The sequence below is a fragment of the Pseudophryne corroboree genome, chromosome 5, assembly GCF_028390025.1.
Source record: "Pseudophryne corroboree isolate aPseCor3 chromosome 5, aPseCor3.hap2, whole genome shotgun sequence".
NCBI classification, from domain to species: Eukaryota; Metazoa; Chordata; class Amphibia; order Anura; family Myobatrachidae; genus Pseudophryne; species Pseudophryne corroboree.
In genome coordinates this window covers 105,637,468-105,659,443 of record NC_086448.1, presented here as the reverse complement: position 1 = coordinate 105,659,443, position 21,976 = coordinate 105,637,468, and the positions used below count along the sequence as shown (strand labels likewise).

The 21,976-nt window shown below is 43.5% G+C and overlaps 1 protein-coding gene across 1 annotated transcript in view; it reads right to left on the bottom strand.

Moving 5' to 3' along the window:
* The window catches only part of LOC134927295 (macrophage mannose receptor 1-like), a 425,485-nt gene that overhangs the window by 194,976 nt on the left and 208,533 nt on the right, over positions 1 to 21,976 (bottom strand). The window contains exons 16-17 of the mRNA XM_063921541.1: positions 13,106 to 13,147; positions 859 to 1,022 (exon numbers count right to left, since the gene is read on the bottom strand). Coding sequence (XP_063777611.1) covers positions 859 to 1,022; positions 13,106 to 13,147 — 206 coding nt within the window. The remainder of the gene's footprint in view (positions 1 to 858; positions 1,023 to 13,105; positions 13,148 to 21,976) is intronic.

Here is a 21,976-nt window from a genome sequence, read left to right as displayed (position 1 = left end):
TAACACCTTTCTCTTGGTGTGGCATGAGTTGGACCTTGTCTTTATACTAACCGTACTGCTTGATGGTCACGGGATCCTAGGTTCTCGCTCACATATACAGTAGGTCTGATATCCTGCCACCATTTGTGAGTATTACTGTATGACTAATATTGCGTCTTTGTGAGCTGGCTCCCTCACCAATTGCTTGGTGGGCATATGATCCAGTCACAGAGGAATGTGTGTGTAGAATTGGGGTGTGCTACTTCCATGATGCTCCTTTAAGAAAGCATATGACCTTTACAAAGATGGCTACCATCTTGGTCTTCTGTGCGTGAACGGCACCATCTTGTCAAAGTGTAAGAGCACCACAGAGCAATTAAAATATGTTCCACATAGGTCCAAATAGACCCTGGGTGATACAATCAGAGATACCTGCTACATACCACACAGTTATATATGCACCGCTATCCACATACATCACTGGTTGGTGCACTATAGGCTCCACTCAAGCTCTGTTCCATACAAATACTGAGTTTAAGTAACTAAGTACGGCTGTACAAACATAACGCTACACAAATCAACAAAGCTCCTGGTTAAGCCTTGATCTGTCTAGTGTATCTGGTGAATCCGCTGGTGTATAATAATTTAGTCTGCTTACCACTGCCAAATAATACACATATACATTATCACAAAGAATAAGAACACATGTAAGTTGTGTGAACTGTGTAGAAGGGAAGTAATTGGGTACAACATTTACACATGCCTATATTATAGCTGCTGACATTATGACATTCCACATGTTGGTGTCAACCTTATGATTTTCATTGTTGACATTATGATTACATCCCCTTGAATAATATATTAATCTGTAGAACTTACATATTTCCAGAGAAATTTCCTTTCAGTCAGACTGCTGATGGTGGTAAGGTCCCCGAAATTCCTCTTACAAAATTCTCGGGCTTTATCCATGGTCAGCTCCTCCTTGCTGACATAGTACTGGGTATCATCCTGAATTATCCAACCATCACTTGTGTGTTGATATTCTTTTATGTCCAGGGGCAAAAAAAAGCTAAGTTTTAACATATCCATGTGAAAAGAAAAGACATACTGTAGTTCTCATTTAAAAATGAAAAATATAGGATTTTAATTACCTACCAGTAACTCCTTTTCTCGTAGTCCGTAGAGGATGCTGGGGTCCATTTAGTACCATGGGGTATAGACGGGTCCACTAGGAGCCATGGGCACTTTAAGAATTTGATAGTGTGGGCTGGCTCCTCCCTCTATGCCCCTCCCACCAGACTCAGTCTAGGAAACTGTGCCCGAGGAGACGGACATACTTTGAGAGAAGGATAGATAAGGATAGTGGTGAGATTCCGAACCAGTACACACAACAAGAGGAAAACCAAACTTGAAACAGGAACAGCAACGGTTGAACCAACATTACTTAACCAAGTAACAGTGCAGGAACAATAAAGCACCAGGCGGGCGTCCAGTATCCTCTACGGACTACGAGAAAAAGATTTACTGGTAGATAATTAAAATCGTGTTTTCGCTTACGTCCTAGAGGATACTGGGGTCCATTTAGTACCATGGGGATGTACCAAAGCTCCCAAACCAGGTGGGAGAGTGCTGAGGTTCCTGCTGAACTGATTGACCAAACAGAAGGTCCTCAGAGGCCAAAGTATCGAACTTGTAGAACTTAGCAAACATGTTCGAACCTGACCAAGTAGCTGCTCAGCAGAGCTGTAAAGCCGAGACACCCCGGGCAGCCGCCCAGGAAGAACAATACCAACCTAGTAGAGTGGGCTTGTACAGATTTTGGACACAGCAACTTGCCGTGGAATAAGCATGCCGGATAGTAAGTGTGATCCAGCGTGCAATAGTTTGCTATGAAGCAGGACACCCAATCTTATTGGGATCATAAAGAACAAACAGCGAGTCCGTCTTTCTGTGACGAGCTGTACTTTTCACATACACCTTCAAAGCCCTCACAACATCCAAAGACTTTAAAGTAGCAGAGGTGTCAGTGACAACCGGAACCACAATAGGTTGGTTGATGTGAAACGCAGACACCACCTTAGGAAGAAACTGCTGATGAGTTCTGAGTTCAGCTCTATCTTCATGGAAAATTAAATAGGGACTTTTGTGAGACAAAGCCGCCAGCTCCGACACACGTCTTGCTGAAGCCAAGGTCAACAGTGTGACGGTCTTCCACGTAAGATATTTCACGTCCACCTCCTGTAACGGCTCAAACCAGTCCGATTGGAGGAAATACAGCACCACATTGAGATCCCAAGGTGCCGTGGGAGACACAAAGGTAGGTTGGATGTGAAGAACACGTTTCAAGAACGTCTGGACCTCCGGGAGAGAAGCCAACTGTTTCTGAAAGAAAATGGACAAGGCTGAAATCTGAACTTTTATGGAGCCACATCCACTCCTGCTTGTAGAAAAAGCAGGAAACGTCCTAGATGGAATTCCACTGCAGAATATTTTCTGCTCTCACACCAAGAGACGTATTGCTTCCAAATACGATGGTAATGCTTAGACGTTACCCCCTTCCTGGCTTGTATCATAGTCGGGCTAACCTTGTTAGGGATCCCTCTCATGGCTAGAATCAGCAGTTCAACTTCCATGCCGTCAAACGTAGCCATGGTAAGTCCTGATAGACGAACGGACCCTGTTGCAGAAGATCCTCGCGCTGAAGTAGAGACCACAGATCTTTGAGGAGCATCTCCAGAATGTTTGCATACCATGCCCTTCTTGGCCAGTCCGGAGCAATTAGAATTGCTTGAACCTTTTCCCTTCTTATTCTCTTTAGCATTCTTGGGATCAGAGGAAGTGGAGGAAACACGTACACCATCTGATAGACCCATGGAGTCGTCAGGGTGTCTACCGCCACCGCCTGTGGGTCTCTTGACCTAGAACAATACCGCTTGAGCTTCTTGTTGAGACGAGAGGACATCATGTCGATTTGTGGATATCCCCATCGACTTGTCAAGTACCTGAACACTTCCGGGTGAAGGCCCCACTCCCCCGGGTGCAGATCGTGTCTGCTGCGGAAGTCTGCTTCCCAATTGTCTACTGCCGGAATGAAGACAGCTGACAACGCCACAGCATTTCTCTCTGCCCAGAGGAGAATTCTTGACACCTCTGACATTGCTGCTCTGCTTTTCGTTCCGCCCTGTCGGTTTATGTACGTTACTGCCATCACATTGTCTGACTGGACCTGAATGGCCCGATCTTGAAGAAGATGTGAGGCCTGCAGAAGGGCATTGTATATGGCCCTGAGTTACAGAATTTTGATTGGAAGGATGACTTCCTGACTGGACCATCTTCCTTGAAACTGCACCCACTGAGTGACTGCTCCCCAACCTCTGAGGCTTGCGTCTGTGGTTAGCAGAATCCAGTTCTGAATTCCGAACCTCCGACCTTCAATGAGCTGAGAAGTCTGTAGCCACCACAGAAGGGAGATTCTGGGTTTTGGTGGCACACTGATCATCTGGTGCATGTGAAGATGCGATCTGGAGCATTTGTACAACAGATCGAGCTGGAAAGGTCTTGCATGAAACCTTCTGTATTGAAGAGCCTCGTAAGAGGCCACCATTTTCCCCAGAAGGCGAATGCATAGATGCACCGATATCCGGGTTGGCTTTAGGACATCCTGAACCATCGACTGGATTACTAATGCCTTTTCCAATGGAAGGAACACCTTCTGCAACTCCGTATCCAGTATCATTCCCAGGAATGGGAGCCTCCGTGTTGTCTCTAGGCGAGTCTTCGGAAGGTTCAGAATCCACCCATGAATCCTGGAGAAGTTTGGTCGAGAGAGCAATGCTATCCAGCAACCCTTCCCTGGACAGTGCCTTTATCAGGAGATCGTCCAGGTACGGAATTATGTTCATTCCCTGTTTGTGGAGTAGAAACATCACCTCTGCCATCACCTGGGTAAACACCCTCGGTGCCATGTTGAGACCAAATGGCAGGGCCTGGAACTGGTAGTGACAGTCCTGCAGTGCAAACCGTAGATAAGATTGATGAGGTGGCCAGATTAGAATGTGAAGGTACGCATCCTTGATATCCAGAGACACTAGGAATTCCCCCTCCTCCAGACCTGAGATCACCGCTCTCAGAGACTCCATCTTGAATTTGAACACTTGCAAGTACTGGTTCAACGACTTGAGAGGTTCAAAATTCGTCTTACCGAACCGTCCGGTTTTGGCACTACAAACAAGTTGGAATAGTACCCCTTGTTTAGCTGATGAGGTGGAACTGGAACAATGACGTAAATCTGTACCAGTTTTTAAATGGCATGTTGTAAAATTATACTTGCCTCTTGCGAAACTGGCAAGCCTGATTTGAAGAATCTGTGAGGTGGGAGCTCTTGGAACTCCAGTCTGTAGCCCTGGGAAATAAGATTTATGACCCAGGGATCCTGGCACGAATTTGACCAGTTCTGACTGAAGAATTGTAGGCATGCTCCCACCTGACAGCCTTCCAGGTATTGCGGTCCACTGTCATGCTAAAGTTTTTGAGGAAGCAGAGCCTGAGCTCTGTTTCTGAGCATCTGCTGTTTCTGGTTTGCGTGGTTTACCTCTTCCACCGCAGGAAGACAAAGAAGCACCTCTGGATTTGCCCTTGAACTTGGCCGTCCGAAAGGACTGTAACTAAGAAGCTGAATAAGTCTTCTTAGTTGGGGGGACTGCGGAAGGAAGATACGTAGACTTACCCGCAGTAGCTGTGGAGATCCATTTGTCTAATTCATCTCCAAACAAGGCCTCTCCTGTGAATGGTAGGCCTTCCACGCCTTTCCTGGAATCCGAGTCAGGAGTCCACTGGCGTATCCACAAGCCCCTGCATGCCAACACTGCCATAGCGGTGGAGCATGCGTTAAGCACTCCTATTTCCTTTATGGCTTCCACCATAAAGTTCGCAGACTCCTGTATATCCTGCAGGAGTAAGACAACATTCCCCCTAGATAAGGAATCTAACCCCTCAATTAGGTTACCAGACCATTTAGCAATGGTTTTAGTGATCCACGCACATGCAATAGTGGGTCTTTGGGACACCCCAGCAGCTGTGTACAATGATTTGAGTGTAGTCTCAATTTTACAATCAGCCGTGTCCTTTCAGGGAGGCTGCACCAGGAACAGGCAATACAATTTTACGTGACAGCCTAGAGACGGATGCGTCCACTATCGGAGGATTTTCCCATTTTTCCTATCCTCCATAGGAAAAGGAAAAGATGAGAGCAACCTTTTAGGGAGCTGAAACTTCTTATCAGGATTAACCCATGTTTCTTCAAACAGGGTATTCAATTCCTTTGACACAGGAAAAGTGACCAAAGACTTCTTTTTTACATTAAAATAAGATTCCTCACACTCCTCTGACACCTTATCAGGAAAATGCAGAACATCTCTGATAGCCTCTATACGAGCCTCTATTCCCTGTGACAGAGCTGCATCCCCCCCCCCCCTGAGATCCACCAGACTGAGCCAGACTGCAGGATATGGGCCAGAGATCGCTTTTGCGGACAAATGGGTGAGGACTGAGACGCTGTCTTGGGGACTGAGTCTCTGTTCATAAATTCATCCACAGTCTGTTTTAGTGATGAGCGGGTTCGGATCCTCGGGATCCGAACCCGCCCGAACTTCACCTTTTTTTTCACGGGTCCGAGCGACTCGGATCCTCCCGCCTTGCTCGGTTAACCCGAGCACGCCCGAACGTCATCATCCCGCTGTCGGATTCTCGCGAGATTCGGATTCTATATAAGGAGCCGCGCGTCGCCGCCATTTTCACACGTGCATTGAGATTGATAGGGAGAGGACGTGGCTGGCGTCCTCTCCGTTATAGTAGAAAAAAGACTGAGTATAAAGACTGAGTGACTTACTTATAATTGTGGGGAGGATTGGGGACGGGGAGCAGCTGTTAGGGAGTACAGTGCAGGGTTTTGATTATACCACCAGTGAGTTTAATCCTTTGTTTGTTTCTCTGCCTGAAAAAAAACGCTCCACCATATCTGTGCTCACTCAGTGTGCTGCACTGCTGCATGATATATCTGTGCTGAGTGCACTGCTCACACTGCCTAATTGTGGGGACTGGGGAGCAGTTATAGCAGGAGTACAGTGCACAGTTTTGCTGACAGTGACCACCAGTCCAGTATACGTTTGTCTGCCTGAAAAACACTCCTGTCTGTGGTGGCTTTTTTTCCCTTCATACTAGTTTAGCAGTCTGCTGACAGTGTCCACCAGGTCCGTTATTATTTATTATACAGTATATTATATTTATTTTATATATATCTAGCAGTACAGTAGGCCACGGCTGTACCTACCTCTGTGTCGTCAGTGCACTCATCGTCCATAAGTAATATAATACTATACTATCCATCCATCTACATTGTATACCTGTGGTGGCTTTTTTTTTTCTTCATACTAGTTTAGCAGTCTGCTGACAGTGTCCACCAGGTCCGTTATTATATTATACAGTATATTATATATATATAAGCAGTACGGTAGGCCACGGCTGTACCTACCTCTGTGTCGTCAGTGCACTCGTCATCCATAAGTAATATAATACTATACTATCCATCCATCTACATTGTATACCTGTGGTGGCTTTTTTTTTCTTCATACTAGTTTAGCAGTCTGCTGACAGTGTCCACCTGGTCCGTTATACAGTATATTATATATATAAGCAGTACGGTAGGCCACGGCTGTACCTACCTCTGTGTCGTCAGTGCACTCGTCGTCCATAAGTAATATAATACTATACTATCCATCCATCTACATTGTATACCTGTGGTGGCTTTTTTTCTTCTTCATACTAGTTTAGCAGTCTGCTGACAGTGTCCACCCGGTCCGTTATTATTTTTATACAGTATATTATATATATAAGCAGTACGGTAGGCCACGGCTGTACCTACCTCTGTGTCGTCAGTGCACTCGTCGTCCATAAGTAATATAATACTATACTATCCATCCATCCATCTACATTGTATACCTGTGGTGGCTTTTTTTTTCTTCATACTAGTTTAGCAGTCTGCTGACAGTGTCCACCAGGTCCGTTATTATTATACAGTATATTATATATATAAGCAGTACGGTAAGCCGCGGCTGTACCTACCTCTGTGTCGTCAGTGCACTCGTCCATAAGTAATATAATACTATACTATCCATCCATCTACATTGTATACCTGTGGTGGCTTTTTTTCTCTTCATACTAGTTTAGCAGTCTGCTGACAGTGTCCACCAGGTCCGTTATTATTATACAGTATATTATATATATAAGCAGTACGGTAGGCCACGGCTGTACCTACCTCTGTGTCGTCAGTGCACTCGTCGTCCATAAGTAATATAATACTATACTATCCATCCATCTACATTGTATACCTGTGGTGGCTTTTTTTCCTTCATACTAGTTTAGCAGTCTGCTGACAGTGTCCACCAGGTCCGTTATTATATTATACAGTATATTATATATATTTAAGCAGTACGGTAGGCCACGGCTGTACCTACCTCTGTGTCGTCAGTGCACTCGTCGTCCATAAGTAATATAATACTATACTATCCATCCATCTACATTGTATACCTGTGGTGGCTTTTTTTTTCTTCATACTAGTTTAGCAGTCTGCTGACAGTGTCCACCAGGTCCGTTATTATATTATACAGTATATTATATATATATAAGCAGTACGGTAGGCCACGGCTGTACCTACCTCTGTGTCGTCAGTGCACTCGTCGTCCATAAGTAATATAATACTATACTATCCATCCATCTACATTGTATACCTGTGGTGGCTTTTAGTTGTGCGCATTAAAATAAGGAGAACAAAAATGTGGAGGTTAAAAAAATAGGGAAAGATCAAGATCCACTTCCACCTCGTGCTGAAGCTGCTGCCACTAGTCATGGCCGAGACGATGAAATGCCATCAACGTCGTCTGCCAAGGCCGATGCCCAATGTCATAGTACAGAGCATGTAAAATCCAAAAAACAAATGTTCAGTAAAATGACCCAAAAATCAAAATTAAAAGCGTCTGAGGAGAAGCGTAAACTTGGCAATATGCCATTTACGACACGGAGTGGCAAGGAACAGCTGAGGCCCTGGCCTATGTTCATGGCTAGTGGTTCAGCTTCACATGAGGATGGAAGCACTCAGCCTCTCGCTAGAAAAATGAAAAGACTTAAGCTGGCAAAAGCACAGCAAAGAACCGTGCGTTCTTCGAAATCACAAATCCCCAAGGAGAGTCCAATTGCAGTGCACTCCTAGATGGGCCAGGTGTTTGTGTCGGCCACTTGGGTCGCTGAGCTTAGTCACACAGCTACCTCATTGCGCCTCTTTTTTTCTTTGCGTCATGTGCTGTTTGGGGAGTATTTTTTTGAAGGGCCATCCTGCGTGACACTGCAGTGCCACTCCTAGATGGGCCAGGTGTTTGTGTCGGCCACTTGGGTCGCTGAGCTTAGTCACACAGCTACCTCATTGCGCCTCTTTTTTTTCTTTGCGTCATGTGCTGTTTGGGGAGTATTTTGTTGAAGGGCCATCCTGCCTGACACTGCAGTGCCACTCCTAGATGGGCCAGGTGTTTGTGTCGGCCACTAGGGTCGCTGAGCTTAGTCACACAGCTACCTCATTGCGCCTCTTTTTTTCTTTGCGTCATGTGCTGTTTGGGGAGTATTTTTTTGAAGGGCCATCCTGCGTGACACTGCAGTGCCACTCCTAGATGGGCCAGGTGTTTGTGTCGGCCACTTGGGTCGCTGAGCTTAGTCACACAGCTACCTCATTGCGCCTCTTTTTTTCTTTGCGTAATGTGCTGTTTGGGGAGTATTTTTTTGAAGGGCCATCCTGCCTGACACTGCAGTGCCACTCCTAGATGGGCCAGGTGTTTGTGTCGGCCACTTGGGTCGCTTAGCTTAGCCATCCAGCGACCTTGGTGCAAATTTTAGGACTAAAAATAGGTGTGAGGTGTTCAGAATAGACTGGAAATGAGTGTAAATTATGGTTATTGAGGTTAATAATACTATGGGATCAAAATGAGCCCCAAATTCTATGATTTAAGCTGTTTTTTAGTTTAAAAAAAAAAAACACCCGAATCCAAAACACAACCGAATCCGACAAAAAAAATTCGGTGAGGTTTTGCCAAAACGCGTTCGAACCCAAAACACGGCCGCGGAACCGAACCCAAAACCCGAAAAATTTCCGGTGCACATCACTAGTCTGTTTTAAGTATTGCGTCTCTTTCTCATTGCGGGACAATTTTGTAGAAAGAGTTGAGATCATTCCCTTAAGAGAATTAACCCATTTTGGTTCAGCCCTGCTAGCCTGTGAACCCTGAGTACCCAGTAGTGAGCCCCCTGGTGAAGAGGAACTCTCCGCTGTACAAGAGACACACTCTCTGCCTGCCATAATGTAATGTGACAGCACACACACAGGAAAAGTTAAGCACAATTAACCCACAAAAAGCCTTTCAGGGAGACACAGAGTTGTTTGAGGCCAGCTCCCACCACGCCCTTACCGCTAATACCAAGCTTAGCCGGGTCGATGACTTAGTACACTAATAGTCACTCCCCCCATGCTAGGACCCCCTGGTACCGCTGATGTAATCTGGAGTCACACTGGAGGAGCTGCGCATCCCTGTCCTGTCAACGTTTGTGTCCACTGCAGAGGGAAAATGGCGCTGGTGAGCTTCTGGATCCTCTGATAGTGAAGCCCCGCCCCTTCAATGGCACGCGGTCTTCTCACTTTTTTTATACTGGCTGAGGAATCTGGTGCTTAAAATGGAGAGAACCGTTTTAAGGATGTTGTGCCGGTATGGGTACTGTGTACAGCGTACAAGGACGCAGTTGTGTACTGTGTCTGGAGATGCATTCTGCTCCGGGTAGAAGCCGTGCGTCTCCATACCCTCATGCCGCCATAATGGCCGGCGATCCGCTAGCCGGCGCGCCGGCTCAGTACTCACCACTCTTCATTCTTATGGCTCTGTTAGGGGTGGCAGCGTGCTGCGGGACTGTACGCTCGCCCTGGTGGGGCTTGCGAATAGGTCCCTCAGGAGCTCAGTGTCCTGCCAGCGGGGAGCGGGACCATTAACCCTTCAAGAGGTTGGGCTGTTCCCTTCCCCCTAAGTCTCACTAAGCAGGTAGGCTGATGCCAACCAGCCCTGCCTGAAAATAACAAACATAAAATAAATGCAGAAAACTCTTCAGGAGCTTCCTTCAGCGTGACTGTCTCCTCCGGGCACATTTTCTGAACTGAGTCTGGTGGGAAAGGCATAGAGGGAGGAGCCAGCCCACACTATCAAATTCTTAAAGTGTACATGGCTCCTAGTGGACCCGTCTATACCCCATGGTACTAAATGGATCCCAGTATCCTTTAGGACGTAAGAGAAATGTAGAGCAGAATGAATTTTACTAATTGAGTGTTTGTGTATATTTCTTTTTCTTACTATGTCGTTACTATCAGCAGACAGAAAGGGGGATGGATTTTCCCCCCAACACACTGACTAATACCTGTAACAATACTAGAACCTATCTGGTAATAGAATTCAGAGAATTGGTTACATGCGTTTGCAAAGACATGATTAGCTGTTGAGCCGCATCAATTCTTCTCTGGCATTTTGTAGCCTTTATCATGAGGCCTTACTGTAGACAAATCACATGGCCCAATGTGGGCACTGCTGTTATGTAGTGTTAGGACTGCTGATATCGGAGAAGCCTTGACGTTGCTTAGCAGCTAACCATGTCTTTGCAAACGCATGTAACCAATTCTCTGAAATTCTATTACCAGATAGGTTCAAGTATTGTTCAAGTATTAGTCAGTGTGTTGGGGGGAAACCATTGGAGAATGCACTCCCCCCTTTCTGTCTGCTGTTTGTTTGTGACCCCTCCCCTTTTCTAGCACCTGATATAATTATGACCAGGAATGATTGAGCAGCTACCACTGTTTGTCTGCATGTCGTTACTATTTCAGGAAATGTCACTGATTTGATAACTAAAGTTGGAAACTATGCTCTCTTGAAGACTAAAAGGTATTTACAGATGGAGACTTGCTCATCTATGCTGTCTATGGTGTTAGTCCCAATCACGGAGTCGCAGCGTCCCTGGGCGTAAGGCAGTGTGCCTAGTCGTAGGGAGGCTTACAGAGCTTATCATGGCATTTGGCATTACCGGTAAGTGTAATACCTGGGATCATCCACCAGATGTCGCTTTTTAAAATCACCATTGCGCATGTGTGTGGTCTCCATTGAAATACAGTACACTATAGGGCAAGAACTACTTTACTGTACACTGTATACGTGCGTATCATTACACTATTTAAAATACACTGCGGCAATGAGGTGCAGTAGGCAAATCAATAAATAAAAATAGTCTATACAGACGCAAATGAACGTGTTAAAGCAATGGTCCATTGACGTTAGGTTTATGTGAGCTATTAATTTAAAATGGTCTTAAAGCTTCATATCTCCATTTCTGACGGTCCAATCGGCTCAGAACTGGGTTGGTATTGAAGGAGAGACTATTAGCCACCAGAGAATACAAACCCCAAGTTTCTGTGACACCCACAAGGCTAATGGCAAGCGTCGTAACCCATGTTGGGTCTGAATTAACAGGCCCATTATAGTCTATGGGAAAATGGGTCCACTTTGCATCCCGATATCTCTGGTTCTGGGTGTCCCATAGACTCGAGACCAGTAATGTGTGAAAGAAGAGACTCTTGGCTTTCATGGGTATACACTATTTTTAATTATTGATTTATTGGGTCTCTTTTTTTGGGTCCCAACAGAGAATGAATATTTTCGACAGCGTCTCTGAACTCAGAGACGTCGGGATGCAAAGTGGACCCATTTTCCCATAGACTATAATGGGCCTGTTAATTCAGACCCAACATGGGTTACGACGCTTGCCATTAGCCTTGTGGGTGTCACAGAAACTTGGGGTTTGTATTCTCTGGTGGCTAATAGTCTCTCCTTCAATACCAACCCAGTTCTGAGCCGATTGGACCGTCAGAAATGGAGATATGAAGCTTTAAGACCATTTTAAATTAATAGCTCACATAAACCTAACGTCAATGGACCATTGCTTTAACACGTTCATTTGCGTCTGTAAAGACTATTTTTATTTATTGATTTGCCTACGGCACCTCATTGCCGCAGTGTATTTTAAATAGTGTAATGATACGCACCCATCCCCCTTCCCTGACAGACTGATCTTTTCAGACAAAGAGGCCAGCTTACAATAAATTGCCAACACAGTATGTAAATGAAGGGCTAATACTACATTCGCTTTAGTTGGGGGAAAAGACTAGAGAGGGCCAGAGTGAATGTCCATTTAACAGTACAGTACTGTGCTACAGATTTGCGTGTCAGACGCCCTGACAGTTAGTTATGGAAACAGGTCTTTTCCTGTGTGCATAATTCTATTGAATGTAATGTTGTTAAATATGTGAATGTTGAAAAATAAAATTAATAAAGTGTCAAAGAAAAAAACCCAAAGGCATTCACACTTTGGGAATCAAACCCGGGACTCTGAGCATGGGGTGCAGGACACTTCACCGATTGGCCTCGACGCCTGGTGATAGAGACACAAGCTTATTTGTAAATGTAAGCAGTGATCCCTTCATACAGTACTGTATGCCTAACGTCAATGGACCATTGCTTTAACAAGTTTGTTTAAGTCTGTATACACTATTAATATCCCTATATCACATTTAATATACACTATTAATATATGTAGTTAATATCCCAGGGGTCAAGATTCCAACAGTCAGAATGCAGAGATCGGTATACCGACAATCAGAATCCCGATGAATCCTCATGGAAAGTACTAGGGTTAGGGTAAGGCACTAGAGGGAGGATTAAACAGACAGGATGCGGTTAATATAATGCCTGTTGTGATACCGGCATTCAAGATACCGACGCCGGAATCCCAACAGCAGGTGGTCGGAATCCACACCACCACCCGAGTGGGGATATAACCTGTGGCGAGCTAAGCTCGCCACGAGGCCCGAAGTGTGGCAATTCGCTGCCTCGCTGCTAGGATTTCGGCTGATGGAATGCCGATGTCGGTATAGTAACAGCCGGCATCCCGTCTGCCAGTCTCCCGTATGTATTCCAAACAGACTACAGTGAGATCTGCTTACCAGGTATTGTCGGTTCTGTAGGCTCTGCCTTTAATTTGACACCTGAAAATAAAATAATAGAGTTAGCCAAATAACAGAAGAACCTGAGGATGAGACAATGTATTTGGGATTAAAGACAAAATCATCAGAATTCTTTTACTTCCACAATGAAATGTTTGGTCGTAAAACCCATCACCCATCGCCCCTCACCTTCCAACACACAGCACCCCTCACAAAAGTCAGCTCAGAACCCCCCACTCATACATGCTGAGCTGACTATAGTCAAAAACTCACTCTAAAGAGCTGCCAGCATAACTACCATAGGTGCAGGGGATGCAGCTGCATGCACCCAGTCACACTGCTGCAAAATTCATGTCATGGTGGCTGATGCGGTGCTGTACTTACTGTTCTGTTGAGACATCTGCGGGAGGACATCCCAGCAGGGCTGACAGCACCGGAGCAGCTGACTGTTACATGGGTCCGATCTCTCCTCACACTGTAGTACATCCTGGAGAGGCTTGCGATCATGCATGTGGTCCATTGCCTTTCTCCACTACTGTTCTGGAGAGAGGGGGAGGACGTTCCGGCTTTCAAATATTCTGGAGGGGCTGGTGGGCGTCGCTGCTGTAGCTCTATGGACTGGGTTTATGCCTTTTTATGGTGTGTCATTTAATGGGGGGGGGGGACACTTCTGTGTATTCCCCATGCTGTGCCATCCTCACACTGTGTCCTAGCATATATTTTATATATATATATATATATATATAGTTACATGTGTGTTCCGGCTCTCCCAACTCTGTACGATGTCCGCTGGGTGCCCGCACAGCAGGGTAGCATATGTAGACCACGGGGGGGGGGGGGGGGGAGTGCGGCACTACTGGGCTTAAATGAATCTCTGTAATGCCAGTTTCAAGCAACTTTTCAGTTCCTTTATTATAGAACTGTCCTAAGGACAGTATTTATACCCTTAATGAGGATCAATTAGGCAGCACCTGTTCACCTCATCCATCCAATTAGCTCATATACTAGGTAAAACTTCACATTTTTCATGTGTAATACATATTAATAAAACTCAGAGGTAAACCCTATTATCTATATATTAATTTGACATTTCCATTCAATAGAAAAACAAATTTTAAAATACCAAATTGTGGATATTACGTCATTTCCGGTATCTCTATCTAAAAGTATTTTCAATCTTTCTTCAAAGAAACTCACGGAAAACGATATACAACTTTTAAGTAAAGGTCTAAAATTTTCGTTATCTACCCCTCCCAACATATTTGATCTGTTCGTAGAATTAAACAGATATGTCAGGACTCTATGCAGAAAAAAATATTTTACCAACCATCTGTTGATACAGAATGGGGATGAAGCATGCCCCATCATCTTGGATAGTGGGGATTCCCCAGCACTTCATATACTTACAGAATTATTAGAGGGAAATGACAACGATCCTCCCACAAAAACTCAGTTGGTATTTGATATTGAGAAAGAAACAAAGAAGTTCAAGAATAAATCTGACTTCTGCCCCATCAAATCAAAGGGCACGTGTATAGATAGTTTTTATAAAACTACACTTAACGATTTAAAAAATTTATGTATGGACAGGTCGAAAACCACAAGGAAGAGAGATAACTTAAATAAATGGGAAAAGAAGGATCTGCTGAAGTTGACTGAGGATAGTTCCATTATTATTAAGATGGCGGATAAAGGGGGGGGGGGGGCTGGTAATTAAGGATAGATCTGATTATATTAAGGATGCGGAGAGACAGCTGAAGAACAATAATTTTTATGTCAGTCGCCTATTGATCCCACAACGAGCTTCCTCTCAGAATTACACGACCTTCTCTCTGGAGCTATGAAGGAGGATATCATTTCAAAGGATGAATTTACATTTCTTTTTAGCCCCCACCACACTGTTCCCATCTATTATCACTTACCAAAAATTCACAAATCACTTACCTCACCCCTGGGCCGTCCCATTATTTCAGGAGTTAATTCCCTCACTTCCAACCTTTCTTTTCACGTTGATTCTTTTTTACAACCACGGGTTTCACAATTAAGATCTCACATTAAAGACACTACACATTTTTTTAATTTAATCAAAGACATCAGATGGAAGGAATCTTATGGCTTCCTAAAACTTGATGTGCAAAGTCTTTATACGACTATCCGCCACAAATTGGGGTTACAAGTAATAGCCAATAAATTACACACAGATGGAGATCTTAAAGAGAAAAATAGATCTTTCATTCTTGATTCTATTTTGTTTATTTTAAAGCACAATTATTTTTTATTTTTGGACACTTTTTTCTTCAGGTGATGGGTACGGCCATGGGAACCAGGTTCACCCCCAGTTATACTAACCTCTACATGGGCGAAGTTGAGGACTGTCTCGTGTGAGGGGGCCTGTTTGGGGGGAACCTGGTTCTCCATGCTTGCTACAGTGATGATCTATTCATTATTTGGGAGGGGGATGATAATTCTGCACAATCATTTGTCACGTATTTGAACTCAAACACTTATAATTTACACATCACTCATTCCTTTCATCCTCTGACTATGAACTTTCTTGATATTACTTTAGAAATTAAAGGAGACATCATCTCCACCTCCAATTACATAAAGGAAGTATGGATGCTTATTTGTACTTTAAAAGTGCCCACTATCTTCCTTGGAAGAAAAGCATTCCCAAAGGTCAACTTACCCGTTTAAGGAGGAACTGTTCTGATCTCCGCACTTTTGAAGCACAGGCAGAAAATATGAAGGATGCACTTTTAAAGAGGGGTTACCCGGAACAAATTATACAGAAATCATACGAAGAGGTTAAACAGAAGGATAGAGAGGAACTCCTGACATTAAAAGATATTAATAGAGACAAGACAGAGAAGCACAGGCAGGGTGAAAGAAGTAGCATTTATTTCCACCTACAATAACTGCCATCTAGAAATAAGAAACATTGTGTCAAAAAATTGCAACATACTTAAGCAAGATAGAACCCTTTCAACTATTCTTCCACATGACCCTTGTTTTATTTTCCGTAAGAACAAGTCTTTAAAGAATATATTAGCTCCCAGCAATATTAAGAATATCAGAGCTCAGGATTCTGAACCTAGGAGAGGTAGCAACTGGCTTGAACAACAAAGTCAAAGATTGGTGGGATGCTTTAAATGTGGGAAACCAGATGTATGACATGCAACTTCATACAAAATCGAACTAAAATTGTTTCTCTAGGGAAAACGAACAACCATTCGTAATTAAGAGCTTCATAAATTGTGATACGGTTTATGTGATCTACCTATTAACATGTGGATGTAACAAAAAGTATGTGGGGATGACGACGCGGTCTCTAAAAGTTAGGTTTTTAGAGCACCGTAGAAATATTGTGAATAAAGTGCTAACCCATAGCGTTTCGAAGCATTATTTTGATTATCATAACGGGGACCCAAAGTGTCTGAAAGTGTTGGGCCTAGAGTCTATTCCGAAGTCCATAAGAGGGGGAGACCGGTTTAGGTCATTGTGTGAACAAGGTTTTCTGGATGTTTAAACTTAACAGAATTTTTCCGGAGGGTTTGAATGAGTCAGTGGAGCTGAATATAGTGATTTACTTGGGTCATCTTACCTCCCGTCTGGAAATAATTCTATGCAATTGATGAATACATAATTGACTCCTTGGTGTGTTTCCATTTGTAACCATACTGTTGTTTATTGTTGATAATAGCGGGCAAAAGTCTCTGCATTATCTGCTGGGTTTTGTACCAAATTCCCCTCAGAGGATCGTATATTTTTAATCCTGTTCCTAGTTTGTCGCAATCTGAGCCTACATGCTAGGAATTTACCCGCTTTGTTATCTAAGGAATAAAATTATTAAATTTTGTTCCGCATATACGGAAAGGGTAGGGTACAGAAAGAAAAAAGGGAAAGAGAGTGTGTGTGTGTGTGTGTGTGTGTGTGTGTGTGTCTGGGAGGGGGTGGGGGGACAGGGAGTCATTCAAAGTAATCACATAGCATACAATAGAATGTACACAAACATAATGATCAGCTGTAAAATACAGAAAGGGTTACACAAAAATATGGGAAACAGCAACAGGGGTAAAAAAATAGATATCAACAGCTCGCTTACAATAGTCAATTAATCGTCTAATTCAAGCAAGGAATTGGCTCCTACTCCGGTACTTGAATATCCATGCCAGCTATACCATCTAACTAAAGGGGATTTTGCATTAAACAAGTAGGGTAAATCTTGGATCTCCATCACAAAGGCCTGATGGGTTTTACGGATAATCTTAAGGAGCGATGGGGGTAGGGGACTTTCCAGTTTTGGGCTATTGTGGCCCTAGTGGCTATGAGGATGTGACCTAACACACAGCAATCGGCATGGGTGAGGTCTGTCGGGAAAATATGAAATAGAGCCAATAAAGGAGATACAGTACTTGGAGAGGGACTTTAAGTACTGTAGAAGCGAAAGTAAACACCTCACTCCAGAGCTGGCGAATCTTAGGGCATGTCCAAAATACATGGAAAATATCTCCAATCTCTGAACAATTCCTCCAACAATACTTCGAGTGGCTAGGTCAAATTTTATGTAGTTTAGCTGGCATAAAATACAATCTATGAAGGAGTTTGAAATGCATTTCTTTGTGGTTATTGCATTTACACATAGCATGTGTAGCAAGGTAAATTGACTCCCATTGTTACCGCGTAAACGTGCAACCCAAATCTGTTTCCCACTGCAATTGGGCCGGAGTTTTATCTTGTAACAGAATGTCTTGAATTATAGTATACCAAAATTGAATGGAACCCCTACCGTTACCGGATGACAGTTTTGATTGAATATTAGGAGTAGGGAGCAGTAGTAGGCCTGAGGATTTTATCGAGCTAGAAATCCAATGTGTTATGCGGTTTTATGTAAATATCTCAGTATGGGGCAAATTAAATTGGCTTTGTAGTGTGGAAAAGGGGGTAATGGTAGATCCATCAACTAAATCGGCAACGGTAGTAATACCACAGAACAGCCATTTAGAGATATTTAAGTCCTGGATCAATCTGGAAAAAGCGTCTAAGGACTATTTACGGGAAGGTAGAGAAAGAGCTTTAGAAGAAGTTACCATAACGTCCCATGCTTTGAGAGAGTCGACATAGTACAAGGAATATTTTGTGGAGAGGGTCTCTGTTGAACGGGAGTCCAAAGAAGGTCTAGAAGTTTAAAATGGGGATATAAGGGTTTCTCTAAATCTACCCATTGCTTCAAACCCTCCGATAGAGACCAATCACTTACTTAAGCTACTAGGCATGCAAGTTGATATGACCTCAAGTCAGGTACCTCCAACCCACCTAGTTTCCTAGCTCTCGTTAGGCATTTATAAACTATATGCGGGGTTTTTTTCTTCCAAATATACCGAAGTATCGCTGAATGAACTTGGTTAATACATTTCTGTGAGACCAAATACGGGATCGTGCAAAATAGGTAAATCAATTTTGGGAGGATTGTCATTTTAGAAGCTGCTATCCTGCCAAGCCATGATACCTACAAACCCCCTCCCCCCCCCCATCTTTTTAGGATCAGATCTATCTGATATAATTAACCTCTGCTATCGTGGACGTGTTGGGAATATTGACACCAAGGTAAAGAATGTAGTCTTTTTTCCAATTATAATTATATTGGGATTTAAATCTGGTCAGTTTATCAGGGCTCAGATTGAATGGCAAAGCTTCCATTTTAGATGCACTGAGTTTATAATATGAAGCTTCACTATAGCGTTTAATTATCTCTTGAAGAACAGGGAACAAGGTTTCAGGATCAGTGATAAAGACAAGAATGTCATCTGCAAAAAGACTTAATTTATGTTTAGTGGAGCCCACACATATTCCTGGAAAAAGTGAAGATTGTCTCAAAAGGGCTGCTAAAGGTCCTATGGCAAGAACATACATAATGGGGATATCCCTGTCTGGTGCTGTTTGAAATTAAAAAGGGAGAGGATGTGAAACCATTACTAAACACTGAGGCTAATGGGAAGCTGTAGAATGCTGATATTGAAGACAAAATTGCCCCTTGTAAACCTGCCTTCATTAAAACCTCCTTAAGGAATACCCAATGTAGGCCGTCAAACACTTTCTCAGCGTCTAAGGAGAGAAAGACCGCCTCCCTCCCCACTTTTATGAGGTATTCCGTCAAATCAAATACTCTTCTCGTATTATCAGAAGCTTGTCTGCCCCTCACAAAACCCACTTGATCAGAATGCACGAGCTGCGGAATAAGAGGATATAATCTATTAGCTATAAGTTTAGAGACATTTTTTAAATCTGTGTTAAGGAGTGCTATGGGCCCTTAGTTTGGGCACAATGAAGGATCCTTTCCCGTTTTGTGGATAGTAATGACCCGGGCTTGTAGCATTTCCGTGGGCAGTGACCCACTGTCAATGGCATATCTATAAAGGGTAGTAAGAGAAGGCGTCAGGTCAGAAGCAAATTTTTTGTAAAATGAATTGGTAAAACCGTCAGGTCACAGGGATTTACCTGTTGGCAATAAGGCAATGACCATTCAGAATGTAAACCATCTAGAGCTACAGATGGAAGTCTAGGGAGGTTTATGTTGTTTAGAAAGGAAGAGATTATAGAAGAATTAAGTTAAGTTAAAGAAGGGTCTGACTGCAAATTACATAACTTTTCATAATAGCGGGCAAAAGTCTCTGCATTATCTGCTGGGTTTTGTACCAAATTCCCCTCAGAGGATCGTATATTTTTAATCCTGTTCCTAGTTTGTCGCAATCTGAGCCTACATGCTAGGAATTTACCCGCTTTGTTATCTAAGGAATAAAACTTTTGTTGCATTTTAGCATATGTGTGTTTCATGCGATTTAAGAACAATGCATGAAGTTGATTACGAATTGAAACTAATTCACACTTCAAAGAACGAGTAGGGAGGGCTCCATTCAAAGATTCTACCTGGAGTACACTCTCTTCCAGATCAGACTGTTGTTTAACATACTGTCTTCATAATCTGACCCCCCACCTGAGTAACTGAACCTCAGAGGACAGCCTTCAAGGCACACTAATAGGTGGGTACAGAGGTGTCGGCAGGAGAGTTTGTGGCTAAATAAGAAGTCAACGTATCAGTGATAGACGTAAGTGCCTCAGGGGAAGTTAATAGGTACTCTGGAAATTTTTGAGGTATAGCAGTCCCACGACCAAGTTACAGCCGCATGATCAGACCAAACTACTGGGCTAATAGTAGATTTACGAGTATGTTGCAATGACCATTTATCTAATTAAATCAAATCAATTCAAGAATAGGAGTTATGTACATGGGAAAAGAAAGCATAGTCTTTCACAGTAGGAGAGCGGATACGCCAAACATCATAGAGATCGAACTCAGCAAATAAAAGTTGCAGCTGCCTTGGAGAGCCTAGTTTCAGAGTTGAGTCCTCAGAGGACGGAGCTTTATCAATTTTCCCATCGGGGACCAAGTTAAAATCGCCCATAATAACTAGAGATGAGCGGATTCGGTTTTACTCGGTTCTCAAAACGGCATCTTATTGGCTATCCAAAACACGTGACATCCGTGAGCCAATAAGATGGCGTTTTGAGAACAGAGTAAAACCGAACCCGCTCATCTCTAATAATAACTAAGTGGCCCTTCTGAACTTTATGTAAAGTCTCAAATAGTTTCTTCAGAAAAGTTATTTGCCTGGAATTTGGAGCATACAAAGACACTACCGTTATTTCTCTATCCTCCAACTTCCCTACTAAGATCAAATAACAGCCATCCTTATCCGAGGTTTGATGAGACAACTCAAAATGGCCAGAGTTATTGTACAGAATTGCCACACCATGCCTTTTAGAAGGCCCATTTGCAAAAAAACCCTCACAGGGTAGCGAGAATTATGAAAAAGGTGAGGGGCAATCGAAGAGAAGTGGGTTTCCTGAAGGGCTATCAATTTCACCTTTTCTTTATGGAAGGTCTCCAAAGCCAATCGTCTCTTATAAGGAGAGTTCAAACCATGGACATTTAAAGACTAAAATTTAATCATGAAAATAGGATTTTAATTACCTACCGGTAAATCCTTTTCTCCTAGTCCGTAGAGGATGCTGGGGTCCAATTTAGTACCATGGGGTATAGACGGGTCCACTAGGAGCCACTGGCACATTAAGAGTTTAGTAGTGTGGGCTGGCCCCTCCCTCTATGCCACTCCTACTAGACTCAAACTAGAAACTGTGCCTGAGGAGACAAACATACTACGAGAGAAGGAAATACACAGATAGTGGTGAGATTCACACCAGCTCACACAGAACAAAAAGGAAAGCCAAGCTAACCAACGTGAAACAGTTCAGTAATGGCTGAACCAACAATACTTAACCAAGTAACTGTGCAGGAAACACGAAGCACTGGGTGAGCGCCGAGCATCCTCTACGTACAACGAGAAAAGGATTTACCAGTAGGTAATTAAAATCCTATTTTCTCTTACATCCTAGAGGATGCTGGGGTCCAATTTAGTATCATGGGGATGTAACAAAGCTCCCAGTATAGGAGGGAGAGTGCTGAGGTTCCTGCAGAACAGACTGACCAAACTTTAGGTCCTCAGAAGCCAAAGTATCGAACTTGTAGAACTTAGCAAACGTGTTTGACCCTGACCAAGTAGCCACTCGGCAAAGCTGAATTGCCGAGACACACCGGGCAGCCGCCCAGGAAGAACCCACTTTATGGGTAGAGTGGGCCTGAACAGATTTTGGAATCAGCAATCCTGCTGTAGAATAGGCATGCTTGATAGTAAACCTGATCCAGCGAGAAATTGTCTGCTTAGAAGTAGGACACCCAATCTTGTTGGGATCATAAAGGACAAACAGTGCATCCAATTTCCTGTGATGAGAGGTTCTCTTCACATATAATTT